Source organism: Euprymna scolopes, chromosome 30 (genome assembly GCF_053919585.1).
Source record: "Euprymna scolopes isolate OS-2025 chromosome 30, ASM5391958v1, whole genome shotgun sequence".
NCBI classification, from domain to species: Eukaryota; Metazoa; Mollusca; class Cephalopoda; order Sepiida; family Sepiolidae; genus Euprymna; species Euprymna scolopes.
In genome coordinates, this window is record NC_136511.1 from 42,863,011 (window position 1) to 42,880,126 (window position 17,116).

The 17,116-nt window shown below is 35.3% G+C and overlaps 1 protein-coding gene across 2 annotated transcripts in view; it reads left to right on the forward strand.

Moving 5' to 3' along the window:
• Positions 1 to 10,662, forward strand: part of LOC145254773 (DNA repair-scaffolding protein-like) — a 99,091-nt gene extending 88,429 nt beyond the window's left edge. For both annotated transcript variants that reach the window (XM_080113546.1, XM_080113545.1), the window contains one exon: positions 10,402 to 10,662. In XM_080113546.1, coding sequence (XP_079969672.1) covers positions 10,402 to 10,521 — 120 coding nt within the window. In that variant the 3' untranslated portion in view covers positions 10,522 to 10,662. The remainder of the gene's footprint in view (positions 1 to 10,401) is intronic.
• Positions 10,663 to 17,116: the final 6,454 nt, after the last annotated feature.

The following is a 17,116-nucleotide window of genomic DNA, read 5'->3' on the forward strand; positions in this document are numbered from 1 at the left end:
ATTCAACACTTTTCGCTTGCCCCATGTGGATTAGGCTTTTTCGTATAATAAAACTAACACTAATACTGGCCGTATTTTTCCGGTCGCGATCGCCAGAAATGTTCGAAAGCAATCAGATTTGATCAATGTGGAGTTTTTCCTTGTATCAGACAGTTGCTATTTAATTTGGACAATCCCCTTTTTATTGGGAGCTGGTTTTCCTCCAACATCTTGGGGAAACAAAAAAAATTAAAAAAGCGTTCCCGCAGTAAATAAAATACTACCCCGCAGTCAAAGTTGACCTCATTTAGTAATTAAAAACAGGCACCTGCTAATTCTAAATAGTTAAATAAATTCAAACGTGTTTCCGTTAGTGTTTCCTGGTGACCCAGTGGTTAACGTCGCACGTTTTTTTTCACACTTTAATTTCCAACTTTGCCTCAGGGGTTCGGGTTCGATCCTTCATACTTACCTACCAATTTTTTTTATTTTAACCCCCCCCCCACCTGACACAAACACCCGGGTGTTTTGATTTACCCAAAATCACACACACCTTCAAACACCCGGGCAACGTCGGGTACCCCCCCCCCCTGCTAGTATATATATATATCTTCTATATATATAAAAGCGAAAATGTGTTTGTATGTCTCGCAAAAACTTTCGACACAGGCCACGGATTTTCACGATTTCGGTATCATTTGAAGCTCGACATCGTGGACAACAAATATCGAAAAATTGGGCAAAAACATTCATTCCTTCATCCTTAACGGCTCTCTTTTTTACAGGGAGGGGTGAAAAAAAATGGCATCTTCATGACAAGACGGCTTTATGCATGCGTCATTACATGCATCGTTATCTAAAGATTTCAGGTCCAATCAGATTTTTAAACATTTAATATTCAAACGAGGTTAACATTTTTTTTCACTTTTCGCAGTGTTTTTTTTGTTTTTGTTTCTTTTTCTTTCATTGGGTTTTTGTTTATCCGCTTGTTTTAAACAAGTTTTACGTCCATTCGCTGTTTTATTTGTTTTGTTTTTTCTGATTATTTTAAAAAGTTAAACAGGGTTATTAATTCGCTTATTCTTCCCCCCCCCCCCCCCCACACACACACACATACACACCTCCAAACACCCGGGCAACGCTATCCTTTTTTTTTTTAGGGAGGGGGTTGTTTTTCCGATTTTTTTTTTTAATGAAGTTTTACGTTCGTTGGCCGTTTTTTTTTTTGGGGGGGGGGGTATTCCGATTTTTAAAAAAGTTGTTCCCCCCCCCTACACACACACACCTCCAAACACCTGAGCAACGTTCCAACCTTCGCCTGACAAATATCGAAAAATTGGCCAAAAGCATTAATTTCTCCACCCTAAAATCATCAGTTTTCTACAGCGAGGGGTCAGCAAAAACCGTTGTCTCATGACGAGTTCGGTTCTACGCATGCGCAAATGACGTCGGAACCTGATTTAGTTTAAAGATTTAGAAAAAAATGACCTAATTTCGTCGACGTCGTCTTAGCTGAGTTGATTAGAGGTCGGCGTCATTATCTAAAGGTTTTGGGTTCGAATCGTGGTGTGGGATGTCTATTTTTTTTTTTGATTTTTAAAGGTTTAATATTGAAACGGTTATTTAAGCCAGTGTTTTTTTTGTTTTTATTTTTCAGATTTTGTAATGAAGTTTTAACGTTCGTTTTTATGTTTCGCGTGTTCTTTTTTGTTTTTCTCATTTTTACATTTAACATCGTTCGTTTGCCTTACGTTAGTTTTTTTGTTTTTTTTCAATATATTTACTTCGCTTATTCTTATGTTTTGATTAACACCCCCCACCCATACCTCCATCCGAGCACACACACCTCGAAACACCTAGGCAACGCCGGGTACCCCCCGCTAGTCTATATATATAAAAGCGAAAATGTGTGTATGCATGTTTGTATTTATGTATTTGTATGTCTGCTAAAAACTTTTAACAGATACGACGAAAATTCACAAACTCGGTATCATATTGAAGCTCTATCCTTCGCTCGAAAAATATCGAAAAATTGGCCAAAAACCCCGAAATCGACAATTTTCGACAGGGGTGTCAACAAAAACAGTCCTCTCGTGATGACGACCAGTTCTACGAATGCGTCAGATGGCGTCATGACCTGATTTACTTTAAATAGTTGAAAAACTGAGTAAATTTCAAGTACGTCACATTAGGTCAGTTGATTAGCGCGTTGGTTAATTATCTAAACGTTTTGGGTTCGAATCGTGGTGTGAAATATCTTTTTTTTTTATCAATTTTTTTAATTTAAATATTGAACCAGTGTTATTTAAGCCATTTTTCACGTAACGTTCGTTTTTCTGTTTTTTTTTTACTTCGCTTATCCACTCCCGACCACACACCCAAAAACACCCAGATACCCACCGATTTTTTTAATTTTAATATCGAAACAGGCATATTTAAGCCATTTTTCACGTGTTAGTTTTCTGTTTTCATCGTTCGTTTGCCTTACGTTAGTTTTTTCTGTGTTTTTTTTTGATGTTTTGATTACCCCCCGCTTAAGTTTTAACGTTGTTTTCTTTTTTTACTTCGCTTATAACAAACAAACCTGGTCATTGACGTCGTCGTCGTAACGCTCTACGACTTCCGTGCGCGCACCTGTCAATTTGGTTCTTACTTAAATTCAAACATCTTTCAGTAACTCATTCTGGCTGGCCGATTTTATTTTTAAACTTCGCTTCAGGGCTTCGATCTTACCCCCCCTTTCTTTTTCACTTAACACCACACACACCTCCAAACACCCGGGCAACGCTGAGTACCCCCGCTAGTCTATAAATATAAAAGCGAAAATGTATGTTCGCTTTTTGTGTATGTCCAAGAAAGGCTTTTTTCAGAGAAGCAGTCAGTCGGTTCACAACTTTTTAAAACTTTTTATATCACATGTAAATCGTAATATCTCACAGTTAACAACGGAGCTCGCTTGTCTATTTAATTTGCTTGACTTCGGGAAGATAAATATTCAACAGTTTTTGCTCGCCGCATGTAGGTTAGGCCTTTTCATATAATGTTTCCCCCTACCCCCAACGTCTTGGGGGGGGAAAGCATTCCCACACTAAATGAAATGCTACCCCGCAGTTAAAAGTTGACATCATTAAGTCATTAAAACGTGCACCTGCTAATTTAAGTAATTAAATAAATTCAAACGTGTTTCTGTTAGCATCTTGCAGTGGCGCAATGGTTAACGTCGCACGTTTTTTTTTTCACACTTTAATTTCCAACTTTGCCTCAACGGTTCGGGTTCGATCCTCATACTTACCTACCAAAACATTTTTTTTATTTTACCCCCCCCCCCCATTCCCGGAGTTTCCACACACACCTACAAACATCCAGGCAACGCTGGGTACCCCTCGCTAGTCTATAAATATGAAAGCGAAAATGTATGTATGTATGTATGTATGTATGTATGTGTGTTCGCTTTTTCTGTGTGTCTACAAAAGGCTTCTTTCAGAGAAGCAGTCGGTCGGGTCACAACTTTTTAAAACTTTTTATATCACATATAAATCATAATATCTCATAGTTAACAACGAAGCTCACCTGTCTATTTAATTTGCTTGATTTCGGGAAGATAAATATTCAACATTTGTCGTCGCCGCATGTGTGTTAGTCTTTTTCCTATAACATCTTGGGAAAATAAAAATAAAAAAAGTGTTCCGCAGTAAATGAATACTATCCCGCAGTCACCTCATTAACTCATTAAAATGGGCACCTGCCAAATCCAAGTAATTAAATAAATTCAAACGTGTTTCCGTTAGCATCTCCCGGTGGGACAATGGTTAACGTCGCACGTTTTTTTTCACACTTTAATTTCCAACTTTGCCTCAACGGTTCGGGTTCGATCCTCATACTTACTTTTTTTTTTTTTAACCCACCTCCAAACACCCGGGCAATGCCGGGTACCCCTCGCTAGTCTATATATATAAAAGGCAAAATGTGTGTGACCATTTCGTGTATGTCTGGCAAAGGCTTTTCTCGCACACGGTCCCGGGTTTGTTACTATCGCTTAAAACTGTGTATATAGGTCCTATATAATAATATTTAGGAATTAGGAAACCGCGTAGCGTATAGATTTATTTACGTCGATTTTTACAAAATTATTGCTATTTTGGCTTCTCGCGTGTTGATTGGGCTTTTTAGTATAAATAAAGTGAAACTAAACTCAAACGACGTCTTCGGCATTGCGCCGGGAAAAACGTCCAGAAGCAATCAGCTTTGATCAGTTGCTATTCAATCTGGACAATTGGGAGCGTCTTTCCCCCTCCCCAACATCTGTTGCGGGAAGAAACAGTTAAATTTGGGTAAACAAACCCAAACACTGCATGACTTCTATTTGACCTTCTGAATTAGGTCAAATGGAAGCAGCAGAGTTAACTTTTATTGTGCACGCCTGTTTTTATAGTTAAATAACCTGCTTAACATTGTCTGTCGCTGTGGCTCAATGGTTAACTTAGCACGTTTTTTTTTCACACATTAATTTCCAAATCAAGGGTACGGGTTTGATCCTCATACACTCACCTACCAAAACATTTTTTTTTATTATTTAACCCCCCCCCTCCCCCCCGGAGTTTTGATTTACCTCAAGACACCCGGGCATCGCCGGGTACCCCCCGCTAGTATATATATAAAAGGCAAAATGTGTGTGTGTGTTAATCTGTGTGTGTATGTATGTGTATGTCTTGCAAAAACTTTCGACAGGGGCAACGGATTTTCATGAGATCAGTATCATTTTGAAGCTTGACATCTTGGACGACAAATCTCGAAAAATTGGCCAAAATCATGAATTCCTTCACCCTCAACTGGGTAGTTTTGTTTGGGGAGGGTAGCAAAAAAAATTGTTCCTTCATTTTCCTTTTCTACTGCTACTACGACGATGACGTCATGTTTGATCTAGAAAATGTTGACGTTTGTTTAACTTGCTGTTTTTTTAAAGTTTCATTTTGTCCGTTATTACTTGTTTGTCTCTTTGGCGTCAATGTAACGTGTCAGACTTTTTTTCCGCCTTAGCCTCGAGGCTTCGGGTTTGAGCCTACCTCCCTACAAAAACTTTTTTTTTTCTTTTGCACCTCCAAACACCCGGGCAGCATTTTTTTTATTTAAACAGGGTTATTACTTTGATTATATTTTAGCTTATCCCTCCAAACATGCGATTGTTATCTTAAGGTTGCAGGTTCGATCCGAGGGAGTTATTTATGCCATTTTCTTCTGCTTTTCGCTGTTGTTTATTTATTCATTTTTTTTCTGTTTTGGTTTTTCCGATTTTTTTAACAAGTTATACATTGTTTTTTTTTATAATATTTACACAGGGTTATTACTTCCCCCCCCCTCCCCCTACACACACACACCTCAAACACCCGGGCAATGCCGGGTACCCCCGCTAGTATATATATAAAAGGCAAAAGTGGCGCGTGCGTTTTTGTATATCTGGCAAAGGTTTTTTTCGATAGGGGTCTTGGGGGGGGGGTTACTATATTTTAGAACTTTTTATATACTCCCTAGATTGTAATATCTACAATTTGTGAACGAACGTCGTCTCTACATTTATTTTGATCGACTTTTATAAAATTCCTGCTATTCCGCATTCTTGCGTGTTTGCTTGTGTTTTTTCATATAAAAGCGAAACTGAATCGAAAGCAAACGTCATTCGCCTTCTTGACCAGGACCCCCAGAAAACCAATTAGCTTTGATCAATGTGGAGAAAACCATTCATATCAAACAATTGCTATTCATTTGGAAAGCTCCCCCTTCTTGGAGGGAGCTGGTTTTCCCCAACATCGTGGGGAAACAAATTAATGAAACGGTGGAAAGCTGAACTGGCTTTCAGCCAACGTTCATTTCTGCATTCACTTAGCAAGTCAACATTCTGATTGGAATTGCTAAATTTGAACGCTTTCCACTTCCTATGGCTTTGTAGCGTAGCAGTTAAAAGTTCACGTTTTCTTGACTTTCTTTTCCGCCTTCGCGTCACAGGTTTGAATCTGCCCGCCTACTAACACTTTTTTTTTGTGCTCAACACACACCTCCAAACACCCGGGCAATGCTGGGTACCACTGCTAGTATATATATATATAAAATCTAGGAATGCAATTATGTCTAGATAAATGTCAAGAGACATTCTGACTATTTCTTGGAAGATGGACATGATTAATGGAATTTGGCACATTTTGTTGCTTGAAGTGGTCTTCAGTTCTTGAAGGTTTGTCCGTCCATTTCAAGCCTTGGGACTTGAGACAAGGTGAAGCCAGCTTTGACGCCACAATATGATACCGATGAAAATTGAAATAACGGTACTTGAACAAAATATGAACACTTTGTGTTTGTGTGCGCGCATATGTATGTGTATGGCATATATTTTTTTTAATAGTCATTTTCACCCCGTAAAACATGGACAGTGATGGGACATTGCAGTGATGGGACAGAGGTTGGAGCTTGACTGATAGTGTGGTACCTATTACATTTGACTTTTACTTGGACCTTAAATTTGATTGTTTAAAAATAAAACTATTTAATTCATTAATATGATTTTTGGAATATGGTCTTTTCATTTCACTATGAGTACGTACATCATACAGATTTTTCTTTATTTTTATTTTTTTAATATAGGGAGAATTCTGTAGCATAACCTATATTATTAGCATCAGCAAAATTTTGACTTTTACTTCGACCTTGTCTATGAGTGAAAGAGCAGTGATAGATGTTTTAACCCGATGTGGTAACAATAGTCCATGCGTGAATTGTGGCTTTGTATGTTTTCTGGTGTGAGTATTTTTCTGGCACGGTAGAAGGAGTCCACCTTTGCAGCAGCTTGGCAGTGTCCTCAATATATTTCTTCCAATTCATGTTGCTTATGTATGTTAGGCCAAGGAGTTTGAAAGATGGTCTCTCAGGTAATGTGTTATTCGTCAGAGCAATCAGTGGTTGAGAAGATTTTTGGTAATTGTTAAAGGAAACCAGCTTAGTCTTAGTAGCATTAAGTGTTACCATCCATTTACGGCATCATTCCACTGCCGACTGAAAGTTGTTTTCTAGAGTTTCTGCCATTGTTTTAGATATGTGTACATTCGTTTTATCCTCATATCCGTTAAAGGGTGTAGTATCATCAGCAAATATACACATTTGAGACACAATTTATTAGAGAGGTCATTTATGAATATTAGAAATAATAAAGATCCAAGGATCAATCTCTGGGGCACACTTGCATTAATATCATGTTGTTTAAATGTATGGTCATCGAGGACAACCTGGATTTTTCTCTTGTCTAGGATCTGATTATGTTTAGCATTCATCCAGAAATGCCACAAAATTTAATTTTCGTGAGAAGCCCTTCTTGCTAGACTTTGTCAAAGACTTTGGGTATATCAAGGGCTACAGTTCTCACTTCCTAGTCTTATCCAGTGCATAGTATATACATTCAGAGATGATGTGTAAATTTCTGCAGTTAGAATAAGCTTGCTTAAATCCATACTGTTGGTCAGAAAGAAACTTAACATTTACAAAATGGTGGACTAGTGTTTGATTTTATCAAAGAGAAGCGGGAAACTGCTGGAATGATAATTGAACGGGTCGGTTCTTTTGCCAGAATTCTTGAATACTGCTACAACGAAGGTAATTTTCCAGCTATTAGGGAAGCAAGACTGGTAGACATTTGTTAAAGAGTTTTAAGACAAGGACTAGCTCAGCAGAGCATTTGTTAATTAGTATGGCAGGAATGAGATAAAGCCCATACACCTTGGAATTATTTAAGTTTTTTATGATATCGTGGACTGATTTTCAGATCTATGAGTGTGGCTTCTGTTTGCCAAGGGAAAGTGAGAGGGAGTGGTTTAAGAGGTCTAAAGTAGAGTTGAGCCAAACTGCTGGGTAAGCAGATCAGCTTTCTTGGTTGTCGTGCATGGTTATGAGTGGGGTAATTGATGATCGTCCATTATTCACCACACTATTATAAATTTTCTAGAAATCACAGATTCCTATTTTCTGTAACTCATTTGTATTTGGCTTGTGGTGGATGAATCATTGGAATGTATGCTACCTTTGAGCAATACAGCTGAACAAGTTGGTGTGAGCTTATGAGGAGAGTGGAGCTTGCTATAATACTTCCGTTTGGAAACACATACTTTAATGGCTGCTTTGTACTATTCAGTTGTCCTATTGACACAATGTTCAGCTGATAGAGAAGAGATTGAGATAAGCAAGATTAAAATAACTGACTTGTTTAGAAATGCATTCTGGTAGATATAATATTTTAATTGACTTATTTTTAAAAAATAGTTTTTTTTAGATTTCAATAAATATTCTAAGTTGTTATAAAAAAATGCATTATAAGTAAAAACACTATCATGTAATCATGTGTCGAGTTGAAATTAGGATAAATTCCAAAAATTACCCAAAATGATAAAATAGAAGATATGCTAGTAAACACAGAAAAATTTCTAATTTGAAAAATTTGAAAGTTAAGTGAAAACAATGGAAGTAAGTCAGTTTGTCATTAGGAACTGGCAACAATAAAGTAAATGGTTAAAACTGCATTATTTTATTTATTTTTTTTTGTAATTATTTTTCTACATGATCATTTTTCATAATTTTAGGAATTTTTACTAATTTCAACATGACACATAATTACATAATAGAATTTTTATTTAAAATGCAATTTTTTTTATATCTAACAATGCAGAATAACCATATTCAGTTAATAATTCCCAAAATAAATATACACTTATGCTGACACAATAAAAACACACACAAAGTTGCCTTATATTTTCATTAATATAGAAAATAGGTAAGAATTATCTCTTGAAATTACCACTAATCAGATAGGAGAAACCTCGTATTCATTATAGAGTGTAGTATGATCGGCATTTACAAATTGTCTAAAGATTTTTCCATGAAGCTAGTTAATGAATATTGTTTTATTTTTTGATATTTTGTGAACGTCATTTTCATAAGTGAACATATGCCTGTCCGACTGAACATATATGTGTGTCCGACTCACCATATATACGTCCAACTCAACATATATGTGTGTCCAACTGTGGCGAAAGCTGTGAAAACCTAGGTGTGCGTGTGTGCTTTGTCATCGCTGCAAAGCTAGGATAGGAAAAGAATTTCAAGATGGCACCGACGGCGTTTTGTAATGGTATAATCTCGGAAACTCTCGCAAAATCTCGTGCATATATGCAAATCAGTTGGTCTTCGACAACTATAAATTCAGGTTGTTTTGGAAGGCAAGCAGTAAGGAAAGAACGGCCGGTTGGTAATTGTGTATGCTGGTTCGTGTTGGTTGCGTGTCACCGTGTCTGTGTGTGTGTACTGATTGAATCGCTTTCCTGTTCCTTGGACTTTGAATTTGTTTAGATTGGACTTCAACTTCACCAACTCACCATATATACGTCCAACTCAACATATATGTGCATCCGACTCAACATATGTGTGTCCAGCTCATCATATATGTCTGTCCAACTCAACATATATGTGTCTGACTCATGATACATGTGTCCGACTCATGTACACAACGAAATGGATGCATAATTTTAATCTTAAGTATAACTTGTGTTTGTGATCGCATTCACCTGGGGTCGGTTGAGCCAGCTCAAATGAATTCACCACATCATAAATCAAGGCAGTCAATTTAGGTCTATCTGCTGCTGATTTTTCAACATACTTCAGCCATTTGTAATTCCATCGTTGAACACTGAGGACATGAGGGCTGGTCATGGTTTCCAAATCAGCTTTGACCGTTTTGAGCCATGTCTTTAGTTGACCACCATTCTTTTTCTGCCATCGCAGAAATGGTGCTGGTGAATCAGGTCAGTTGGTGGATGACAAAGTGTGTGCCCAACCCATCAGTTTAGTAATAACAGAATTGAACCATGATACTTCACTTTTGCATTTTAAACTTTAATTTAAGTCTGTATATAAAAATAATTTTATAAAATCAACAGTACGTTTTCTACAATGCAAAGTAGACTGTCACTATGGGGAGGTATGTGAAGCTTCCTCCTGATGTACCACAGTGGGTCCTTGACTTGAGCAGACAATCGATTTGATTAAAAATGGGAGATTTCACCGATTTCGATGACAATAAAAGTATTGGAAGTGTGGAACATTTTTTGATATTCACCTAATCCCAGGCAACATCAGGTATCATTGCTACACACACACACACACACACACACACACACACACACACACACACACACACACACAGACACACACACACACACACACACACACAAATAGTCCTTGAGTATAAAAAAGCCTTGTATGTGATGGTCATTTTGTTATTTTTTAAAAAAATATTTTGAACTTTTGTTTTTAAATAAATTTCTTATTTTTTTGTCATAAAGAAAATATTCTAATTAATATTCTTTCTCTTCTTTCTCTCCCTTGAAATAGGGCTATGATGTGGCAGCCATCCTTGGTCAGCAAGTTGGCCCTCTGCCTTGCCTTCTGAAGAAGCAAAGTACACCCAAACAGCACCCTGTATTCTACTTGGAAGAGATCCGACCCACATGAACCTCAAATAGATTTCAAGCCAAAAAGGTCAAAAACTAAAAAAAAATATTCTTCTCTGACTTTGCAACAGAAAAAAACAAAATATATATATATGTACATATGTAAAGTTATTAAAAATATATTGCAATTAAACTATAAAAAGTTTTTTGTGTTTCATTCCCATAAGGAATTGTCAGGCTAAAATGCATAGAATTTTTGTAACTTGTTGTTTTTTTATATCCACATGGTGTTTAATTTAGCTAGCCAACCAATCAAATTCATTGTTATTTTAGCCGGTGTGTTGAAGTTTTCATTAACCAATGACTATGCTTCACTCAAACAAAGGTTTTGCTGACATCTATTTTGTATTCTATTTTTTTTTTTTGTTTTCTATAGAATGATGCACCTTTTTCTTTTGTGAATGTGTTCGGTTAATAGTTTATTTTTTTGAATACACTTAAAATATTATATCTCCTCATAACATAATTATATATATATATAGATATATATAGTTTATTTAGGCAGCATGTTTTCATTCAAACAAGTATTGTCAAATAGCATGGAGTGTTTTTGCTTAATGATCTTTTTTTTAGTAATTTTTCAATTTTTTGGTTATTCTTATGTCTTGGTCGAATTTGTGTAGGAAAGTTCCGTAGTCGTTTTCGTCCATCTGTTTTTTTTTTTTGTAAGTACTTTCAACTGATTTTCTTCAGTCATCTTGAGGCGTCTTCAGACTGTTTCATTGTAAATATGGATGCTTTTATATGCTTCAATTCAAATTACTTTTAAATTACTTGAAATAATGAAGTGTCGTGTGTAAAAAAAAAAAGTTTTAACGTGTTAAGAAAATAGATAAATAAACGTACAATGGTTTAAAAGTGATTTAAAAATTGGTATGGAATTTACAGTTTAAAATTTTTTTTATTAATTTATAAATTTAAATTGCAACATATATATAGATATACATATGTAACTATATGTGCACATATATACATATGCTGGATGGTTACGTTCCCAGGCACTTTAAAATGTTTTTGCTGTTTAGTTCTCATATACAGTGCTTCCAGTATTTTTAGTCTTTTTACATTTGGGTCCATATGAATGATTTTCGTGTTTTTAACTAGGATTTTTCTAAATTGAAAATATGGGAAGCCATGTTGTTTTAGGTGTTGGCAAATAGGGCTTGTATCTGGAAGATGTAGCGCTAATCGTCTGGACAATGTGTTGGTTGTGCGTCTAATGTAGCTATTGGTGTTTCTCTTGTTGGAAGTGCATTCTCCCATGGGGCATTTGAATTGGTAAACTACATTGGTTTCGGCGACTGATTAACCCTATACCACATTTTTTTTTACTACTGAGAGCCGTAACTTTAGTAAAAGTATTTTTCGTTTTGACAAAATAATACATTTCCACTAAAATGTAAATAAAAATAATGGGTTCATTATATTCCATGATCATTATTTGATAAATACTGAAAATTTCATTAAAATTTGTTAATTTCCTCATTTTTGGTGAATTTTTAAGTAAAGGGAGGGGTCAAAATGTTTATACATTTTGAGCATCGGCATTCATTTTGCATGTACCTAATCAGGGTTTTTATGTTAAATTCTTAACTTTTTTTTAAAAAACTAAAACGTGATTTAGGTAAAAATAAGTTTGTGACAAATACTGAAACACAATTAACAGACAATATTGTGATTAATAACAAAACCAAAAAAATAAAGAAAAGAAACCACTCATTGAAAATACACATTTTAAGTGGGGAATGGTATATGACTGCCGGGTAAGTACAACCCCCCCCCCCCCAAAAAAAACCCTGAATGAGAAAATAAAATGCAATTACTTCCTTCCCTTCTCCTCTTCTTCCCTGTATGTGTGTATGTTTTCATCCAGCTGTCCTTAGAACTATTATTTTCTTTATTATAAGCCTTATTTTATAGCTTGAAATAAACTTTGCCTTGAAACAGCACTAAACAACTTGAAAACTTTGCATACATATATATATACATATATATATATATATATGTATAACTACTTCATTTACTCACATCAAATTAGTATACGAAAATATAAATTTATGCGTAAACTTTAAGTATTTACTTCAAAGTGCTCAATACGTCTGTAGAGCTAGTTAGTAAGTTATAAAATATATATGGCGATTAAGCTACACTGAATATTCCGCGTTTCATCCACTCTAGGACTCTTCAGGCTTATGCGCAAATTTTGTGGTTGTCTGTCGTTTTTTATATACGCACCTTCTATTGAGATTTTAGTTAGCCAATCAGCTTTCTAGTATCCACAGCGCCCTTCCTATCAGCCAATGAACATGCACTTATCGGACAATGGCCTATTTGACCTCTGGTTGACCTGTTCCTTTGTGTGTGCTCTATTTAGCCTGGATATCTAGTTTCTTTCTTGACCTGTTTTAAATCTAGGTTAGGGTTTTTTTATGTTAGTTTATATATAAATATATATATGTACATATATATATATACACATATATATATATACATACATATATGTGTGATCGTTTATGTATATTCATGTTTATTTTATTTATTTGTTTATTTTCTATTATTTTTGTTAGTTTTAAAACTATTTTGTATCACTATCCTAGAGTAAATTTTATCCTGTGAACACAGTTGTTCGCTATTTCTCTTCTACAGTTTAATAGATGTTGGAGTTCTTTAAAGTACAGGATAGCAAATTTTTCATGAAGGCATAATCTACATGGGTCGTCTAGGTCTCTACACGTGGTAGCTTGTCTGATTATTTTCCATTTGACTACTGGCGAATGTCCGTTTTCCTTGAATTCCCAGTATTTATTTGCTAGCGTTGTTTTCATACAGTGTTTTTTATTGTTGAATTTTGTGGTCATAATATCGAGTTTTGAAATCTAAGGAAGTCATACCTACATAATATTTCTTGTTATTCCGGTTTTCTTTCGCAAATATTGTGGTCTAGTAAACTACACTTTTGGTTAGACATTTATTTTGAAGTGGGCAAAGTGTGCGGTGTCTACAGTTGCATTTACCTTGTTCGTTATTAGTATTTTTGTTTATAGTATGGTTGTTGTTGTCCGGGGTTGGTTTATTATTATTATTATTATTATTATTTCTGCTAGTGTTAGTTTTATTTTTGTCATGGTGTCTACTTTTTTTATTGTTTATTTTGTTGTTTACATTGTTTTTATTTAATATTTTGTTATTATGTGCTTTAATTATCATCTCTAAATTTTTGCAGCAGCTGTAGGATAACTTTAAGGTATTTTTATTGAAAATTTTGTGTAAGGAGTTGGTTGCGAGAAACTGTTTTTCAATAAGATCTAGAAATTTCTTGCCAAGTTTTGTTTTTAACATTTGATTGTATGGGGGCGTATACCAAATTATAGTTCTTTTTCTTCTATTTTTAATTTTATTATAGTTATTGGTGTTTTGTTGCTTGTATTTGATATCGATATTTTTGTATCCACTATTTTTTAGGGATGTTTCATAGATATTGGTTGGTTGGTTGTTTTTGTTTTACGGCATATCAACCCTTTTCGGGTTATTTAATGCCGAATCCAAAGATTTTGAAGAAAAAACTTTTAATAGAATATGTTTGTTGTTTTCAAGTCGGTTTCTATTTAACCCATAGTTGGAACTAACAGGTACTACCACTCTGGGTCAGAGTGGACCTGGGAGCAATGGTAATTAAAGGGTGGCTCCACACTCCCCAAAGCCCTCAAGCTGGGGCCTCACCACTGGATATAGTTTAAGGTCATCTCCAGGACCCCCACTGAGGGACTTTTACCCTCTGCAGGGGGGCAGTCGGTGTATTCTAATGCCCCACCGACAGGGCCCTCATAGATATTGGTTAACATCATTAAAAAAAGGTTTGAAAAACAAGTAGTGTCGAGCGTTACGTGAGAATTAGAAAAAAATGAATGCCACGAAAGGGTAATATCTTTGGAGTCTCGATAATGACTTAAAAATAAATAATAAAAAAAATTACTGGTAGAAACCCACCCAATAAAAGTTACTGATTGTACTGAAATAATAGCATTATTTAGAAAGCCACTCTTTACATGAAGAGGAAAGTTCTTTGTTAACTATTCTGTACTTTCACCTAACAATTTAATAAATAAATAAACTTGGCAAATTGAAACTCTCGCCGGAAGTTATATTACTGATGAAGTTTAATATCAGGAAAAGGATCAGATCAAACACCTTTGCTGCTAACTTTGAATAGGTTACTGTTCTGGTTTGCCAATATTTACAAAATTATTGCTTTTGTTTTGTTTTTATTTGTTTATGTTTTTCCCCCAATTCGCAATTATGACTTTTTTTGTTGTGCAAGAAAATTAGCTATTACTAGCAAAGAGACCTGATGTTGCCTGGGATTGAATGATGATCAACGAATGTTCACACGCTTATATTTTTATTGTCATTGAAATCGGTGAAATGGTCCATTTTTCAATCAAATCGATTGATTGCCTGTTCTAGTTGGAGACCCATCGCGGTGCACCGGTAGAGAGCTTCACATGCCTCTTCCCAGTGACTTAGTCCACAATACATTCTAGTCTATATTGCAAAGTAGAGAACCTTTGTTTTTTTTGTTGTTTTTTTTTTTACATGGTAGTCACCACTTATCAAGGCCTGGAAGCCACTCGGGGATAAGGATTATTGCGTGTACAGTAATCAATGGGATAAAAATTAAAAAATATACAAAATACTGTTTAAAACCCTCCGAATATATGTCAGCCTATGTCACGGTAACATATATTGAGCAAGTTTCTAACAATATTTTGTCTAGTTTATTTTTAACTCCTTTCCCCGAACTTACTGTGTCAAAGAGAGAGTCAGGCGCCATTTCTAATTTTCCAATACATCGGTAAACACTGTATGTTTTTCGAGCTGAATAAACATGTTACATTAAATAAAAACACTAGAAAATTATTCAGTTAGATAGAAGAATAACTTATCCTGCCTTTGATAACATTTATTTATTATATATTTGTTTTTTTGACAACTTTTTCGAATCTATGTGTACAGCAATACAAACCCCAAATTTCTTCAGAAGAAAAACTTATTTGTACATTTTTATCTAGCAAATACACAGAAAATTACAGAGGAAAAATGCGTTAATTATTTTTTAAATCCAACAACGGAGCTGAAGTCGATGTTTTGCTTATAAAACTTTTTTTGATAATTCTCTCTGTGGTGTACTGAGAAAATATTTTTCTAATGGAATAAAAAAGAATAAAGTTTATTTTTATAAGAACATTTATACACTTATCTAGCCAATAAACATAAAGTTACATGTGAAAATCTACGTTTATTATTTTTTAAAATCCAACTTATATTCTAATACGAATTTAGTTAAAAATGGCACCAGTAAAAATGGTTAAAGTGAATAAATAGGTAAAAACGGCATGTTGACAACAAAAACATAGAAACGTTCGAGAAGTGCGGACTAATCTCTCATTCCACTACTTTAAAATCCCCCCCCCCCCAATATTTGTAGTAGACGTTTTGTGTTTTTTTTTTACGTGGAGGTCACCACTTATCAAGGCCTGGAGGCCACTCAGGGATAAGGATTATTGCGTGTACAGTAATCAATGGGATAGTATTGTAGTAATCATTAGTATTGGAGATTTGATAGAGTGTCTTACTTAAGGGGGCAGTTTGTCAGGAATTTGTTTATGTTGGATTTGAAGACATCCAAGTTGTAGTCAGGTGGGAAACAGGCAAACGGAAGTCGTGCACTTCTGAGAAAGAAGCTCTTCTCATGGAATTTATTATTTAGATTTAGGCACAGATAAAGAGTGGGGAAAATTATTGACAGTAGTTTCAGCCAGACGGGTGTTTCTCGTGAAAGATTGGCGAGGGGGGAACGAGAGATTAGAGCTCAGACGAGAAAATTGAAAATATTTTTTGTGAGTTTGACTGTTTCTTTTAGCAAGTCAGTAGAGAAGAGGAGATAAAGATTATAAAATTTTATTGCTGTTATATCCACTCTCTTTCTGTATCTGTTCATGACATCATAACCCTAGCCGTATAAAATCAACAGCGGTTTCTTGGATACCATAGGGCACGTCTGAAATATATGTTCGGTTTAGAGCACAATTGAACCATGATACTTGACTTTTGCGTTTTAAATTTTAATTCAAGCCATTATATAAAAATAATTTTATAAAAGCAACATTAGTGACATGCAATATGGTTTCCGTTCTGCCAGATCTACGGCAGAAGTGATAACGGTTATATTTCAAAGGATTAGTGAATCCATCGACAAAGGCTTCCTTTCTAGGGCAATTGCTCTTGACATATCGAAGGCCTTCGATAAGGTATGGCATAAGGGCCTACTTCACAAGATTTCCAGCTACTGGAAATGTTTTCTCAATCATTAAATCATTTCTCTCTGATAGGTTCATAAGAGTAGTGGTTGATGGGCAGAAATCAGAGGCCCACAGTATTAATGCTGGAGTCCCCCAGGGGTCAATCCTGGGCCCAACTCTCTTCCTGATCTACATCAATGATCTCCCAAAACACATACTTAAATCATTCGTTGACATCTATGCTGATGACACGACCATCTATGGCAACACATCAAAGGCCGTAAATGACAAAGTTCT